We start from the raw sequence: 13,424 nt of genomic DNA, 5'->3' as shown, positions 1-13,424 counted from the left end.
CAGAAGAACAGTCGTTGGCCAGGGCAACGCCAAGGCGTCCATTCCTTCTGCCCCCGTGTCTCTTCGACGGGCAAAGAACTGTGGAGCCTTGGTGTTCCGGAAGATCGCCATCAAATCCATGGCCGGCGTGCCCCATCTGTTGCAGATGACTGGAAACGCCCTGTCCGACAGTTCCCACTCTCCTGGGTCGAGTTGATGGCGACTCAGGAAGTCCGCATGCACGTTGTCGACCCCCGCTATGTGGGACGCTGCTATGCTGGTCAGATGACGCTCCGCCCACTGCATTAGGAGCCGCGCTTCGAAGGCCACCGGCTGACTTCTGGTTCCCCCTTGCCAATTGATGTAGGCCACTGTGGTCGCATTGTCGTAGAGAACCCTGACTGACTTTCCCTGAACCAAGGGTAGAAGAGCCTGCAAGGCCAGGTGCACCGCCCTGGTCTCCAGACGATTGATCGACCAGCGAGACTTGGCCGAGGACCAGCGACCCTGGACCGACCGCCGTAGACACACCGCTCCCCAACAGAGGAGACTCGCATCCGTGGTGACCACGGTCCATTCTGGTGTCAGAAGGGGAACTCCCTGAAGGAGGTTGGCCGAGCACTGCCACCATCCTAGGCTGAGACGAGCCGGCTTCATCAGTGGCAACGGAAGGTAGAATTGCTCGGACACTGGGCTCCATCGGGAAAGCAACGCTGACTGTAAGGGCCGCATGTGTGCGAATGACCAAGGAACCAGGTCCAACGTCGAGGCCATGGAGCCTATCATCTGTAGATAATCCCAAACCGTTGACAGTTGCTTCAGCAGTAAGGACCGAACCTGTCCCTACAATTTGTGACAACGCCCCGACGAGAGAAAGACCGCCCCTCGGCGAGTATCGAACAAGGTTCCCAAAAACTCCAATGTCTGAGAGGGAGTGAGGTGGCTCTTGGTGGTGTTCATTGCCCACCCCAGAGAGCGCAAGAGCTGAAGTACCCGACTGATTGCCGACTGACAGAGGGATTCCGATTTCGCCCTAATCAACCAATCGTCCAAGTACAGGTGTACCAGCAATCCTTCCCGCTGAAGCTGTGCCGCCACGACCACTATGATTTTGGTGAAGGTCCTGGGAGCTGTCGCCAGACCAAACGGTAATGCCTGAAACTGGTAGTGCTTCCCTAGGACATAGAACCTGAGATGCCTCTGATGATCCTCCCGAATCCTGATGTGCAGATATGCCTCCGTGAGATCCAGGGACGCCAGGAATTCTCCCAGATGTATGGACGCGATGACTGAACGCAACGTAGAATCCGCAGGCATCTGTTGATGCACTTGAGATCTAGGATGGGTCGGAAGGCCCCTTCCTTCTTTGGCACGACGAAGTAGATTTTATTATTTATTTATTTATAACTTTTCTATACCGATGTTCAAATAACAGAGTTAATTATCACTCTGGTTTACATAGATGGAGTAGTGTCCTCCGGTTTACATAGATGGAGTAGTGTCCTCTTCGTTGTTCTGTATGTGGTACTGGCACGATTGCTGCCAGGTCCAGAAGCCGCCCCAAGATCTGCTCGACCGCTAGTCGCTTTTGAACGTGCCCGCAAGGTGACGGGAAAAATCGCGGGCAGGGCTGATGTGCAAAATCTAAAGCGTAGCCGTGTCTTATCACCGAGAGTACCCATTGACCCGATGTGATCCTGGTCCATTCCTTGTAGAAGAGAGACAATCTGCCCCCTACCCTGGGTACTGAGGAATGGCCTGGCCAGACATCATTGCGCGGACTTAGCACCGGAGGTAGCCTGAGCAGAACCAGGCCTGCCAAAACGACTGCCTTGAAAGGACTGAGACTGCTGTCTACCCCCCACCCCCCGACCGAAAGGAGGAGTGAGAAGAGGTACCTGGGCAAGAGGCACTGCAATTCCCCCGATATCGTGACCCAGAAGAAAACGTGGACCTGGGATGTGCCAACCCTTGTTCTCGCCCAGGAGCTGAATCATGTCATCCAACTCCTTCCCAAAGAGGAGCTTACCCTTAAATGGCAATGAACCGAGCCTGGACTTGGACGGTCTGTCGGCAGACCAGTTCCACATCCATAGCAGACGTCTCGCCGAAACAGCCGAGACCATGGACCGTGCCGAGGTTCGCAGAAGGTCATACAGGGCATCCGCACTATAGGCCATGACCGCCTCCAGACGGCCAGCCTGTCGTGCTTCCTCTTCCGACAGGCCCTTGTTCACAAGGAGCTGTTGAACCCAGCGGAGCCCGGCCCTCAGTGCGAAATTACTACAAATCGCCGCCCGCACCCCGAGGGCCGAGAGCTCGAAGATCTTCTTCACTTGGACCTCCAACTTCCTATACTGAAGATCTTTCAGTGCCATGGTGCCTGTGACCAGAATGGTAGTCCGCTTCGTGACTGCGGACATGGCTGCTTCCACCTTGGGGACCCGGAGGACCTCCAACGCCTCCTCCGGCAATGGGTAAAGCTTATCCATAGCTTTCGTAACTTTCACCCCAAATCCGGGGTATCCCTTTCCCTAAACAGCAAATCCGTACCCGAAAAGTGGAAGGGAAAAGTTGTAGGGGGACCGCTCAGGCCTAACAAGACCGGATCCATGGACCCAAGCCGAGACTCTTCTGGCAGAGTGGCAATTCCTAGTTCCTCCAAGATTGCGGGAATGAGGGGTCCCAACTCGTCCCTACGAAAGAGTCGGATTACTCTGGGATCATCTCCCTCTGAGGCCTGACTCTGCCTCTTTGTGGCTGGCGACGGGGGTGGGGATGGACCCTCCAAATCCTCCGAGTCCGAAGTGTCCGCTGGGGAATCTGAGTCCTCCTGTGGGGGAAGGGCCCTCAATGACCTCTTCGCCTGTGATGGTCCTGCCAGGGTCGCTTACGCGCTTTGCAGGCCCTTAAAGGCCCTATGCATGGCCAGAATGAAGTCCAAGGAGAAGGAGGAGCAGGAGACATCTGAGTCGGTTCTTGTGACTTTCCCCTGCTCCTTCCCCTGATGGGCCCGCGGGGGAGGCCGGCTGCGGAACGGTGGTGAGTTTCTACCCCCCCCCCCGCTGTCAGCAGCGGCGCGATCGGGACCGCTGGTGGGACCGGCGCCAAAATGGCGGCTTTTGCCGCTCCGGCCCTGGGCTGCCTGTGTGGAGGCGCGGGAAAATCGCCAACAGCTACAGTCATGGCACTCCGCCTGACCACCCCCCCCCCCGCGCGGCCCCCAAAGTGCCCTCGTCACGGGGATGCAGGCGGAACAGAGCCCGGCCCTGGAGAGACGCGCACGCGCCGACCCGTAGGCCGCACCACGTGGCATCGCGGGTCGGCCCGTGCTGCCAAACTGAGAACTTTAAAAGAAAAAGAAACGCCGACCCTCGAGAAAAAAGAACCGGGGCACACAGAAAAACATGCCACCGGACCACCGCCGTGAGACAAAAAAAGCAGTCTTACCTTTTTTTTTTTTTTTGACGCTGTCCCCCGACGAGTGCTGAAGCGGTCTGGTTGGGGTGAGTGAGCTGGGCTCCCCGGTATCACACCAGCTGGGCCGGTTCACACCTGAAGGGTCCTCGACCCCAAGCCACAGCGGCCTAACAACCAGGGGGGATGGTCCCCTCGGGACCTAGCAACCCCCTGGGAGGCTCAGACCCGATCCTGTAGGAGATCCTTTTTTTTTTTTTTTTGCTAGAAAGGGAAAGAAAACAAGCCTAATATCCAATTTCTTCCTGACCCTACACTAACTATCAATTTAGATCAGAAGAGACTGTGGGTTAAGCACCCTGCATCTGCTGGAGACAGAGTGATACTGACAGGCTGTGGGTGGCACACTAGTATATATACAGAGCCTGACAAGTTTTGCTCTGTCTCCATCTGCTGGTGCGGGGACAAAACCCAGGAGTCTGGACTGATCCGGTACGTACAGGAACTTGCTCTTCACGGGTCTCCCACTGAAATCAAAATTTGGCTGCATAACCTCTCTTTCTTCAGCGTAGCTATAACATGTAATCCCTTTTCTCAAGTCAGTACATTGCCTCCCTGTCAGTTTCCTCATGCGGGTCAAGCTTCTCTTACTCTCCTACAAATACATTCACTGTACAGCTCCTCATTATCTATCTTATCTTCTCTCTCTCTCTAAGCCCTTCCTCATGAACTCGACAAGTTGCTCTTATCTGTTTCCTTCTCTGTGCTTTCAGCCTTGTTATGCCATATACCTGGAACAATCTTCCTGATTCAGTGTGTCATGCTCCCTCTTTGGCCATATTCTATTTAAAAACTCACCATTTTGAGGCTAGTTTCAAATCTTAACCACTTCTCTACAATATATTTACTCACACTTTCCTGTTATGTATGTTTGTACTGACTAGACTAAGCTCCATGGAGGAGGGACTCTCGAGAGAGAGTCTTTACAGTGCTGCGTATGTCTAGTACTGCTTTAAAAATGAGAAGTATCAATCGTAGTAGTAAGCATCCTCCTAAATTCTTTGCTGCAAGTGGCTGTGATGCTCCCTTTTTCCCTTTTCCAGTCTCCTGTGCTGCCTGTACTTTAAAGTTACTGCAAATTGAGTTCTTACTGTGAATTATCTTCATTATGTATCCTTTTCAGTTCACGGATATGAAGATTCCTAACTCTCTCCAGCCGCTCCAGCTCTGCCTGGATCTCTGCTTCTTCCTGCGACAACAAAGAGAAGGAAAAATGTCAATGTTCAAAGCCTAAATAACTTTTACAACCTTATGATAATGCCAAGCATCTGTGAATCGCTTAGTGTTTAGGATTAGCTAAAATTTCCCTTACATTCTGAAGTGCTTTAACAAAATTGCTTACCTTATAATAGGTGTTATCCCAGGACAGCAGGATGTAGTCCTCACATATGGGTGACGTCAGTAATGGAGCCCTAGTGCGGAAAAAACTTCTGTCAAAGTTTCTAGAAACTTTTGACTGGCCCTGTGAGGCCACTGAGCATGCCCAGCATGCCATGATATTCTCTGCCACAGGGGTCTCACGATAGTCTCGTATGTAGCAATAAGCGTCAGCAAAAAATAAAATAATAAAAGGTAACATACCCAACTCGTGGGGAGGCGGATGGGTTCTGTGAGGACTACATCCTGCTGTCCTGGGATAACACCTATTACAAGGTAAGCAATTTTGCTTTATCCCAGGACAAGCAGGATGCTAGTCCTCACATATGGGTGATTAGCAAGCTAGAGGCTGAGTCATTTTGTAGTGAAGTAACACAAACACTGAAGCATTATTGTTGAAAATGAGTCAGCCGAAGATTACAGCAGGTTGGATGTGGAAGGAGTTGGGATTATACTGGAAACAAGTTCTTTAAGCCAGATTGTCCATAGGCCGAATCTTGTCGTCCTTCTTTGTCCAAACAGTAATGAGCTGCAAAGGTGTGAAGAGAACTCCATGTTGCTGCTTTACAAATGTCAAGGATTGGCACAGAGCGATAGTGTGCTACTGATGCTGACATTGCTCTTACTGAATGTGCTTTTACTCGCCCTTGGAGTGGAAGGCCTGCTTTTTCATAGCAAAACTGTATGCAATCTGCTAGCCAGTTGGATAGAGTATGTTTTCCCACTGCTTTACCCGGTTTGTTTGGATCATAGGAAACAGTTGATTGGATTTCCTGAGGGCTGCAGTGCGGTTTAAATAAAAAGATAGTGCACGCTTACAGTCCAAGGTATGTAAGGCTGTTTCTCCTGGGTGAGAATGAGGCCTTGGGAAAAATATGGGTAAAACTATGGATTGGTTCAAGTGGAATTCCGTAACTACCTTGGGAAGGAATTTTGGATGTGTACAGAGAACCACTCTGTCATGTAGGAATTTTGTGTAAGGTGAGTACGTGACAAGTGCTTGTAACTCACTAACCCTTCTAGCTGATGTAATGGCTATGAGGAAGATAGTCTTCCATGTGAGAAATTTAAGATCACAGGAATCAATGGGTTCAAAGGGAGAACACATGAGCCTTCTTAATACCAAATTCAGATCCCATTCTGTGACTGGGGGCCGAATTGGTGGTTTGAGATGAGTTAAGCCTCTCATAAACCTGCTGACAAGAGGTTGTGTGGAGATCGGTGCATCTGCTATCTTGTTATGGTAAGCAGAAATTGCACTTAAGTGTACCCTTACAGATGAAGTCTGGAGACCAGATTCTGAGAGATGGTATAAGTAATTTAGCAGAGAAATGATGGGGCAGATGAAAGGATCAATATTTTTTTGCCTGCACCACAAAGTGAATCTTTTCCATTTGGAAGAGTAGTTCTTTCGTGTGGAAGGCTTTCGTGAAGCTATAAGCACTTGAGAGATATGGGTTGAAAGATTGAGTGGTTATAAGATTAAGCTTTCAACATCCAAGCTGTCAGGGCTAGGGATTGGAGGTTGGGATGGCGCAATCGACCCTGATCCTGAGTTATGAGAGTGGGAGCTACTCCCAGGCGAATGGGGTCCCTGATTGAAAGGTCTATAAGTGTGGGAAACCATACTTGTCGAGGCCAATATGGGGCTATGAGTATCATGGACCCCTTGTCCTGTTGTAGCTTCACTAGAGTTTTGGTTATGAGCGGTATCGGAGGATACGCATATAGGAGGCCTGAGTTCCAAGGGCGAGCAAAGGCATCCTTGGCTGGCTGGTTCTTCTGTTTGTGCAGAGAACAGAAATTGTCCACTTTGTGATTCAGATGTGATGCAAAGAGGTCTATTATTGGTTGTCCCCAACGTTGAAATATCTTGGTTACTACTGAGGGATCCAGGGTCCACTCGTGTGGTTGGAATTGACGACTGAGGCGATCTGCCACTACGTTGTGAATGCCTGCCAGGTAAGTTGCCCGGAGAAACACTGAGTGGTCGAGGGCCCAGGCCCAAATCTGTGCAGCTTCCTGACAGAGGAGATACGATCCCGTACCTCCTTGCTTGTTGATGTACCACATGGCTACTGTGTCGTCCGTTTGGATGAGAACAGTCTTGTGTGAAAGGCAGTCCTTGAACGCATGTAGCGCAAAGCGTATAGCTCAAAGCTCCAGGAAATTGATTTGAAATGTTGCTTTGAGTGTTGTCCAAGTACCCTGGGTTTGGAGAGTGTCTATGTGCTCCCCAACCCAAGGTGGATGCATCTGTAGTTAACGTTATTTGTGGGAATGGTTGCTGGAAGGGTAGGCCCTTGCGCAAATTGTTCTTGTTCGCCCACCAAAGTAGAGATGAGCGTAGCTGGTGGGTTACTTGAATTGGAGAGGACAGTGGTTGAATGGCTTGGATCCATTGTGATCTTAAAGTCCATTGAGTTACCCTCATGGCTAACCTTGCCAAAGGAGTGACATGAACTGTGGAGGCCATGTGGTCTAGTAAGGTTAGAAACTGATGAGTTGTTGCTTGTTTGTCTGAATGAATCGAGTTTGCCAATAGGGATAGTGTTTCTGCTCGATCCTTGGATAGAAAGGCCTTTGCAAGGATGGTGTTGAGCTCTGCTCCTATGAATTGTAGTACATGTGATGGTGTGAGATGGGACTTCTGATAATTGAGAAGAAAACCCATGGAATGGAGTATGGCGATTGTGTGATTGAGAGCTCCTTGTAGAGACTGACTTCTGATGAGCCAATCGTCGAGATATGGGAAGACGAACACCTTGATGTGCAAGTGTGCTGCTATTACTGCCATGCATTTTGTGAATACTCTGGGAGCAGAGGCTAGTCCCAAAGGCAGAACTCTGTATTGGAAATGTTGGTGACCTACAATGAAGCGCAGATATTTGCGATGAGGAGGGAATATTGGAATGTGAGCGTAAGCATCTTGGAGATCCAGAGAACAAAGCCAATCCCCTTTTTGAAGAAGTGGAAGCATGGTGCCTAGAGAAACCATCCTGAACTTTTCTTTTTTGAGAAATTTGTTGAGATTTCTGAGGTCTAGGATGGGATGTAGGCCTCCTGTTTTCTTTGGAATGAGGAAATAACGGGAGTAGAATCCTCTGCCCTGCTGAGACCGGGGTACCAGTTCTACAGCCCTGGATTTCTGAAGGGTGGATAATTCTATTTGTAGTTGAGGCATGTGATGTTTGTTGAGATGAAGCTGAGTTGGTTGAAATTCTGTGGGAATTGAGAAGAAATCGAGTTGGTATCCTCGAGATATTATAGACAGAACCCATTGATCCGTTGTTATGGTTATCCAATTGTTGTAAAATTTGGATAATCTGCCTCCTACTGGGAGTTCTGGTCGAGGATTTATGGAAAGGCTTAGTTCGCTGGATATAACTTCAAAAGCCCGCGGCAGAACCTGATTGTGTAGCAGGCTGGGGCCTAGGTGCTCTCTGTTGACGAGGTTGTGTTCTGTGTTGAGTTCTGGATTGTCTAGGCCTAGTTGTGGGAGGATAAAATCATTTCTGACGATAATAAGGTCTTCTCATGTCCCTCCTTTGAGTTCTTCGGGTAGTATGTGTAGTGGGGTCATGAGGAAGGGAGGATAGCTGTCGTATGGTCTCATTATACTCCTTTAATTGGGAGACCGCTTCCTGTACTTTTGTACCAAATAAATTGTCCCCTGTACAGGGGAGGTCCACCAATTTATCTTGGACCTCTGGCCTAAGGTCTGAGGCCTTAAGCCAGGCCCACCTCCTGGCACTAATACCCGAAGCTGCAACTCATGATGCTGTTTCAAAGGAATCGTATGCCGCTCTTACCTCATGTTTACCAGCATCAAAAGCATTGTTTATGAGGTTTTGTGCAGATTCTCTATATTCTTGTGGAAGAGATGGGATAAAGTCCTCCATTTGCTTCTAGAGATTTCCCTGGTACTGGGTGATGTATAATTGTTAGGCTGCTATCCTGGAATTTAGCATTAAACCCTGGAATACCTTGCGGCCTAGAGAATCTAGAAATCTGTTGTCCTTCCCAGGAGGATTGGAGGAGTGCACTCTTGTCCTCTTAGCTTTTTTCTGTGCAGATTCTACAACTACTGAATTATGTGGTAGTTGTGATTTCTGATAGCCAGGTGTGACTTGCACTACGTATGTTGAGTCCATCCTTTTGTTGATTGAGGGAACAGAACAAGGATGTTCCCACAGTTGGTGTTGAATCTGTAGGAAAACATTATGTATAGATATTGCCATAATTTGTTTAGGGGGCGGGGGGGGGGTCAACAAATTGCAACACCTCCAGTGTTTGGTGACGGAGATCTTGTTCTGACTAACTTAAAAGGGATAGAGTCAGCCATGTCTTGAACAAAAGCAGAAAAAGTAAGATCCTCTGGCGGGGATTGTTTCCTAGGGTGTGGTGGGGAAGGGTCAGACATGAAGGTTTCAGAAGTGTTTGAGTGTCACTCCATGTGTCGTAGTCTGGAGTGTCTTGTAGTGTCTTCCCAGTTGTTGGTGGAGGAGCCAAACCAGAGGGTCCTGGTATGGGTTCCTGAGGAGAAGAGTCCTCTTCCTGTGGATTTGAAGGCAAGGAATCCAGTAAATCTTGGTATTTCTTTTGTATTACTGAATACAGTGCTGCTTCAGATGATACTGTGTCTCCAGAAGGAAGTGGCATTGTTGGTGTTGTACGTGGCATCGATGGTATCGAGGCTTTTGGTGTTGGAATCGATGGTATCGTCGATATTCCAATCCTTCCATATGATGGAGCAGTAGTAGCGATCGGCATCGACACTTGAACAGAGGCTGCAGATAGCATCGATGTCATCTCCGAGGAAAGAGGAGGCATCGACATTGATATCGAAGAAATGCTTGATGTTCGTTGCATCGATGTTTCTTGCGGCATCGGGAAGGGTCCTGGCTTCAGGAAGGTTCCCGTCATCGGGCCGGTGCCCGTCATCTGGAAAGTTCCCGGAATCGGTGCAGTCCTCGGCAGAATGTCGGACATCGGCACTGGTTGTGCCGGCATTGGTGACGTCGTAGGTAAGGGAGACGTCACTGGCATCGGCGATGTCGCCGTCATCGGTGTAGTCACCAGTAGGTGTTTCTTTATGGCCTGCAATACCACTTCCTTTATAAACGATGTCAAGTCTTGCGGTATCGGGGAAGCGATTGGCACCGGTGGAGGCGGGGACATCACTACCTGCGGTGTAACTGATTCTGCGATAGGCCTAGTAGGCATCGAAGTGTCGTTGTGCTTAGGCCGCTTTTCGCTCGGTTCCTCGTGGGAAGATGCAGACTGTGATGCAGAGGCATGCCGATGTCGGTGTTTATGTTTAGGCCTTACCTCCGTAGCCGAACGTATCTATGCCGTCGATGGTGTCGGCGAGGATCTGTCTCCTGAACCGTCCGGTCGGCTTTTTTTTAATAGAACTTTTTTGGGAGCTCCTACCGGTGAGGACTTCGATGAAGCCAATGGTGAAGGAATCAACTGGAGACTGAAAAGTTGTTGTATTTTCTCTTGACGCAATTTTCGTCCTTTGGATGTCATCTCTTGGCATTGCTGGCAAGAGGAGATATTGTGTTGGATCACCCAAGCAGCGTACGCATTCTAGATGCGGATCTGTAACCGACATTGTGCGATTACAAGTCGGGCATTTTTTGAATCCCGACGCCATGGTGTCACCGACGGCCGTCGAGGACTGAGAAAATTGAAAAGCGATTTAAAGAAATTTAACGCTATATTACTTCACCAGCCGGTGAAGAATGAGAATGAGTGAGATCCCGTGAGGGAGAGATTAGGAAAAAAATGACTTTTTTTTAGTCAGAAACAGAGTAATCTCAGAGGGCTCCGGTGACCGTGATGCTGCCAGCAGCGCAGAAAAACGAAGACTAGAGTGAGACCCCTGTGGCAGAGAATATCATGGCATGCTGGGCATGCTCAGTGGCCTCACAGGGCCAGTCAAAAGTTTCTAGAAACTTTGACAGAAGTTTTTCCCGCACTAGGGCTCCGTTACGGACGTCACCCATATGCGAGGACTAGCATCCTGCTTGTCCTGGGATAAATGTAAAAAATATGAGCTATGACACAAGGACAAACATACCTCCAGCAATTAGGTCTTAGGTCTATAAGTTGGCTCTATAACTGATGATGGCAGAGAGCTGAGAAATCTAGACATGGGTTCCAACTTCATCTCCATCCCTCGCTTTGAGATGAGCAAGTCATTTGACCACCAGAGGCTCAAATTTAAGAACACATGGCCTTTGGGGATAGGGCTACCTTGTAAGAGTTTGTAAGTTAATTGGAAACAGCTAATTACCTTTTTAAGATGGCCTAGGCGAAGTTTAAATATTTCTTCCTGCTCATGGTATTCCGCTAATGTTAACCTGTGTGAGACAGAGAATGAGCTTTTCACACAAACAACCTGATTTTCATACTGGCATATTTCTTGGTAATATGAACTATAGGTACAGAGTTCTCAGATTAGAAAAGAGCAAGGAGGAAATTTGTCCTACAGAAGAAAACATTTTATTTTACTACGGTACTTCCAAATTTACTCGGCTTATCTTTTATAGTACTTGGGTGAAATTTCCCTAAGTATATACAAATTCAAGAATAAAAGAAAATTGGTTCTTACCTCCTAATTTTCGTTCCTGTAGTACCACAGATCAGTCCAGACTTCTGGGTTTATGCATTCCTGCCAGCAGAGGGAAATGGAAAAAGTTTCACTGACACTGCTTGATAAACCCTAGTGCCACCTGCAGTTCCTCAGTATTGATCTGTACCCAAGCAATAAAAAACAGATGCAAAAATCAAACTAATGAAAACCTTCTTAAACTATACCAATAAAATGGTCTTCTGTAATAAAAAGAACAGCTGAGCAGATGACTCCCCACCTCCTTAAATCAGGAGGGTTCTGGACTGATCCGTGGAACTACAGGAACGAAAATTAGCAGGTAAGAACCAATTTTCCTTTCCCTGGACATACCCGGATCAGTCCAGACTCTTGGGATGTACCAAAGCCTCCTATTTAGGGTGGGAACTGGAGAGTCCCGCTCTCAGAACACACTTGCCAAAGGAAGGAGAACCTGAATCTCCCACATCCAAACGACAGTGTTGCGCAAAGGTATGTAGCGACTTCCAAGTCACTGCCCTGCAAATCTCCTGAGGAGATACCAACTGTGCTTCCACCCAGAAGGCTGCCTACAAACACGTAGAATGAGCCCGTTAATCCTCCAGAATTTCACGACCTCTTGTAAAACTGGTAAAGCAAGTGTTGCTTACCTGTAACAGGTGTTCTCACAGGACAGCAGGATGTTAGTCCTCACATATGGGTGACGTCAGTGGACGGAGCCCCGTCACGGAAACTTTTCTGTCAAAGTTTCTATAAAGCTTTGACTGACACTGGCAGAGTGAGTGCACTGAGCATGCTCAGCCTGCAATTATCCCTGTGATCACAGCTGTCTCCCCTCAGTCTCAGCATAGCAAAAAGCGCAAGCGAGACTAAAATAAAACGTACGTAGACCCAACTCCGCGGGGTGGCAGGCGGGTTTCATGAGGACTACCATCCTGCTGTCCTGTGAGAACATGTGTTACAGGTAAGAAACACTTGCTTTCTCACAGGACAAGCAGGATGGTAGACCTCACATATGGGTGAGTACCGAGCTGAGGATGCCCGAGAGTGTACCCAATGCACCCAAGACGTGCAAAAGGCGCAACTTCGGGGGTGGAATTTGGTAAGGAGGGCATCCTGAAACCCTTAACGGGTTGGTGGAAGGATGTTGGGTAGTTAAACCAAACAGAAGAGGAGTAGAAGGACTGGCCAAACATGGAAGCATGCCTGCCAGTCTTATGTAAGTGATAATGGGCTGCGAGGAGATGGAGAGCGCTCCAGGTCGCAGCTTTACAAATATGTACAAGCGGCACTGGCCAAAGGTGAGTTATTGAGGCTGGTATGGCCCTAACAGAGTGTGGTTACGCACGGTGTTGTAGTGAAATGCTTGCTTGTTAGTAGGAAAAAGAGATACAGACCGTCAATTATGAGGAACATAAGAACATGCCATACTGGGTCAGACCAAGGCTCCATCAAGCCCAGCATCCTGTTTCCAACAGTGGCCAATCCAGGCCATAAGAACCTGGCAAATACCCAAAAACTAAGTCTATTCCATGTTACTGTTGCTAGTAATAGCGGTGGTTATTATCTAAGTCAACTTAATTAATAGCAGGTAATGGACTTCTCCTCCAAGAACTTATCCAATCCTTTTTTAAACACAGCTATACTAACTGCACTAACCACATCTTCTGGCAACAAATTCCAGAGTTTAAGTCTGTGTTGAATGAAAAAGAACTTTCTCCAATTAGTTTTAAATGTGCCACATGCTAACTTCATGGAGTGCCCCCTAGTCTTTCTATTATCCGAAAGAGTAAAAAACCGATTCACATCTACCCGTTCTAGACCTCTCATGATTTTAAACACCTCTATCATATCCCCCTCAGCCGTCTCTTCTCCAAGCTGAAAAGTCCTAACCTCTTTAGTCTTTCCTCATAGGGGAGCTGTTTCATTCCCTTTATCATTTTGGTAGCCCTTCTCTGTACCTTCTCCATCA

The 13,424-nt window shown here is 48.3% G+C and overlaps 1 protein-coding gene across 1 annotated transcript in view; it reads right to left on the bottom strand.

Moving 5' to 3' along the window:
• Nucleotides 1-13,424, bottom strand: part of TLK2 (tousled like kinase 2) — a 226,197-nt gene that overhangs the window by 40,485 nt on the left and 172,288 nt on the right. Inside the window, exons 12-13 of the mRNA XM_029572698.1 lie at nucleotides 11,138-11,204; nucleotides 4,548-4,645 (exon numbers count right to left, since the gene is read on the bottom strand). Coding sequence (XP_029428558.1) covers nucleotides 4,548-4,645; nucleotides 11,138-11,204 — 165 coding nt within the window. The remainder of the gene's footprint in view (nucleotides 1-4,547; nucleotides 4,646-11,137; nucleotides 11,205-13,424) is intronic.

This window comes from Rhinatrema bivittatum, chromosome 12, assembly GCF_901001135.1.
Source record: "Rhinatrema bivittatum chromosome 12, aRhiBiv1.1, whole genome shotgun sequence".
NCBI lineage: Eukaryota > Metazoa > Chordata > Amphibia > Gymnophiona > Rhinatrematidae > Rhinatrema > Rhinatrema bivittatum.
Note: the sequence above shows the minus strand (reverse complement) of the source record. Positions and strands in the feature narration are given on the sequence as shown.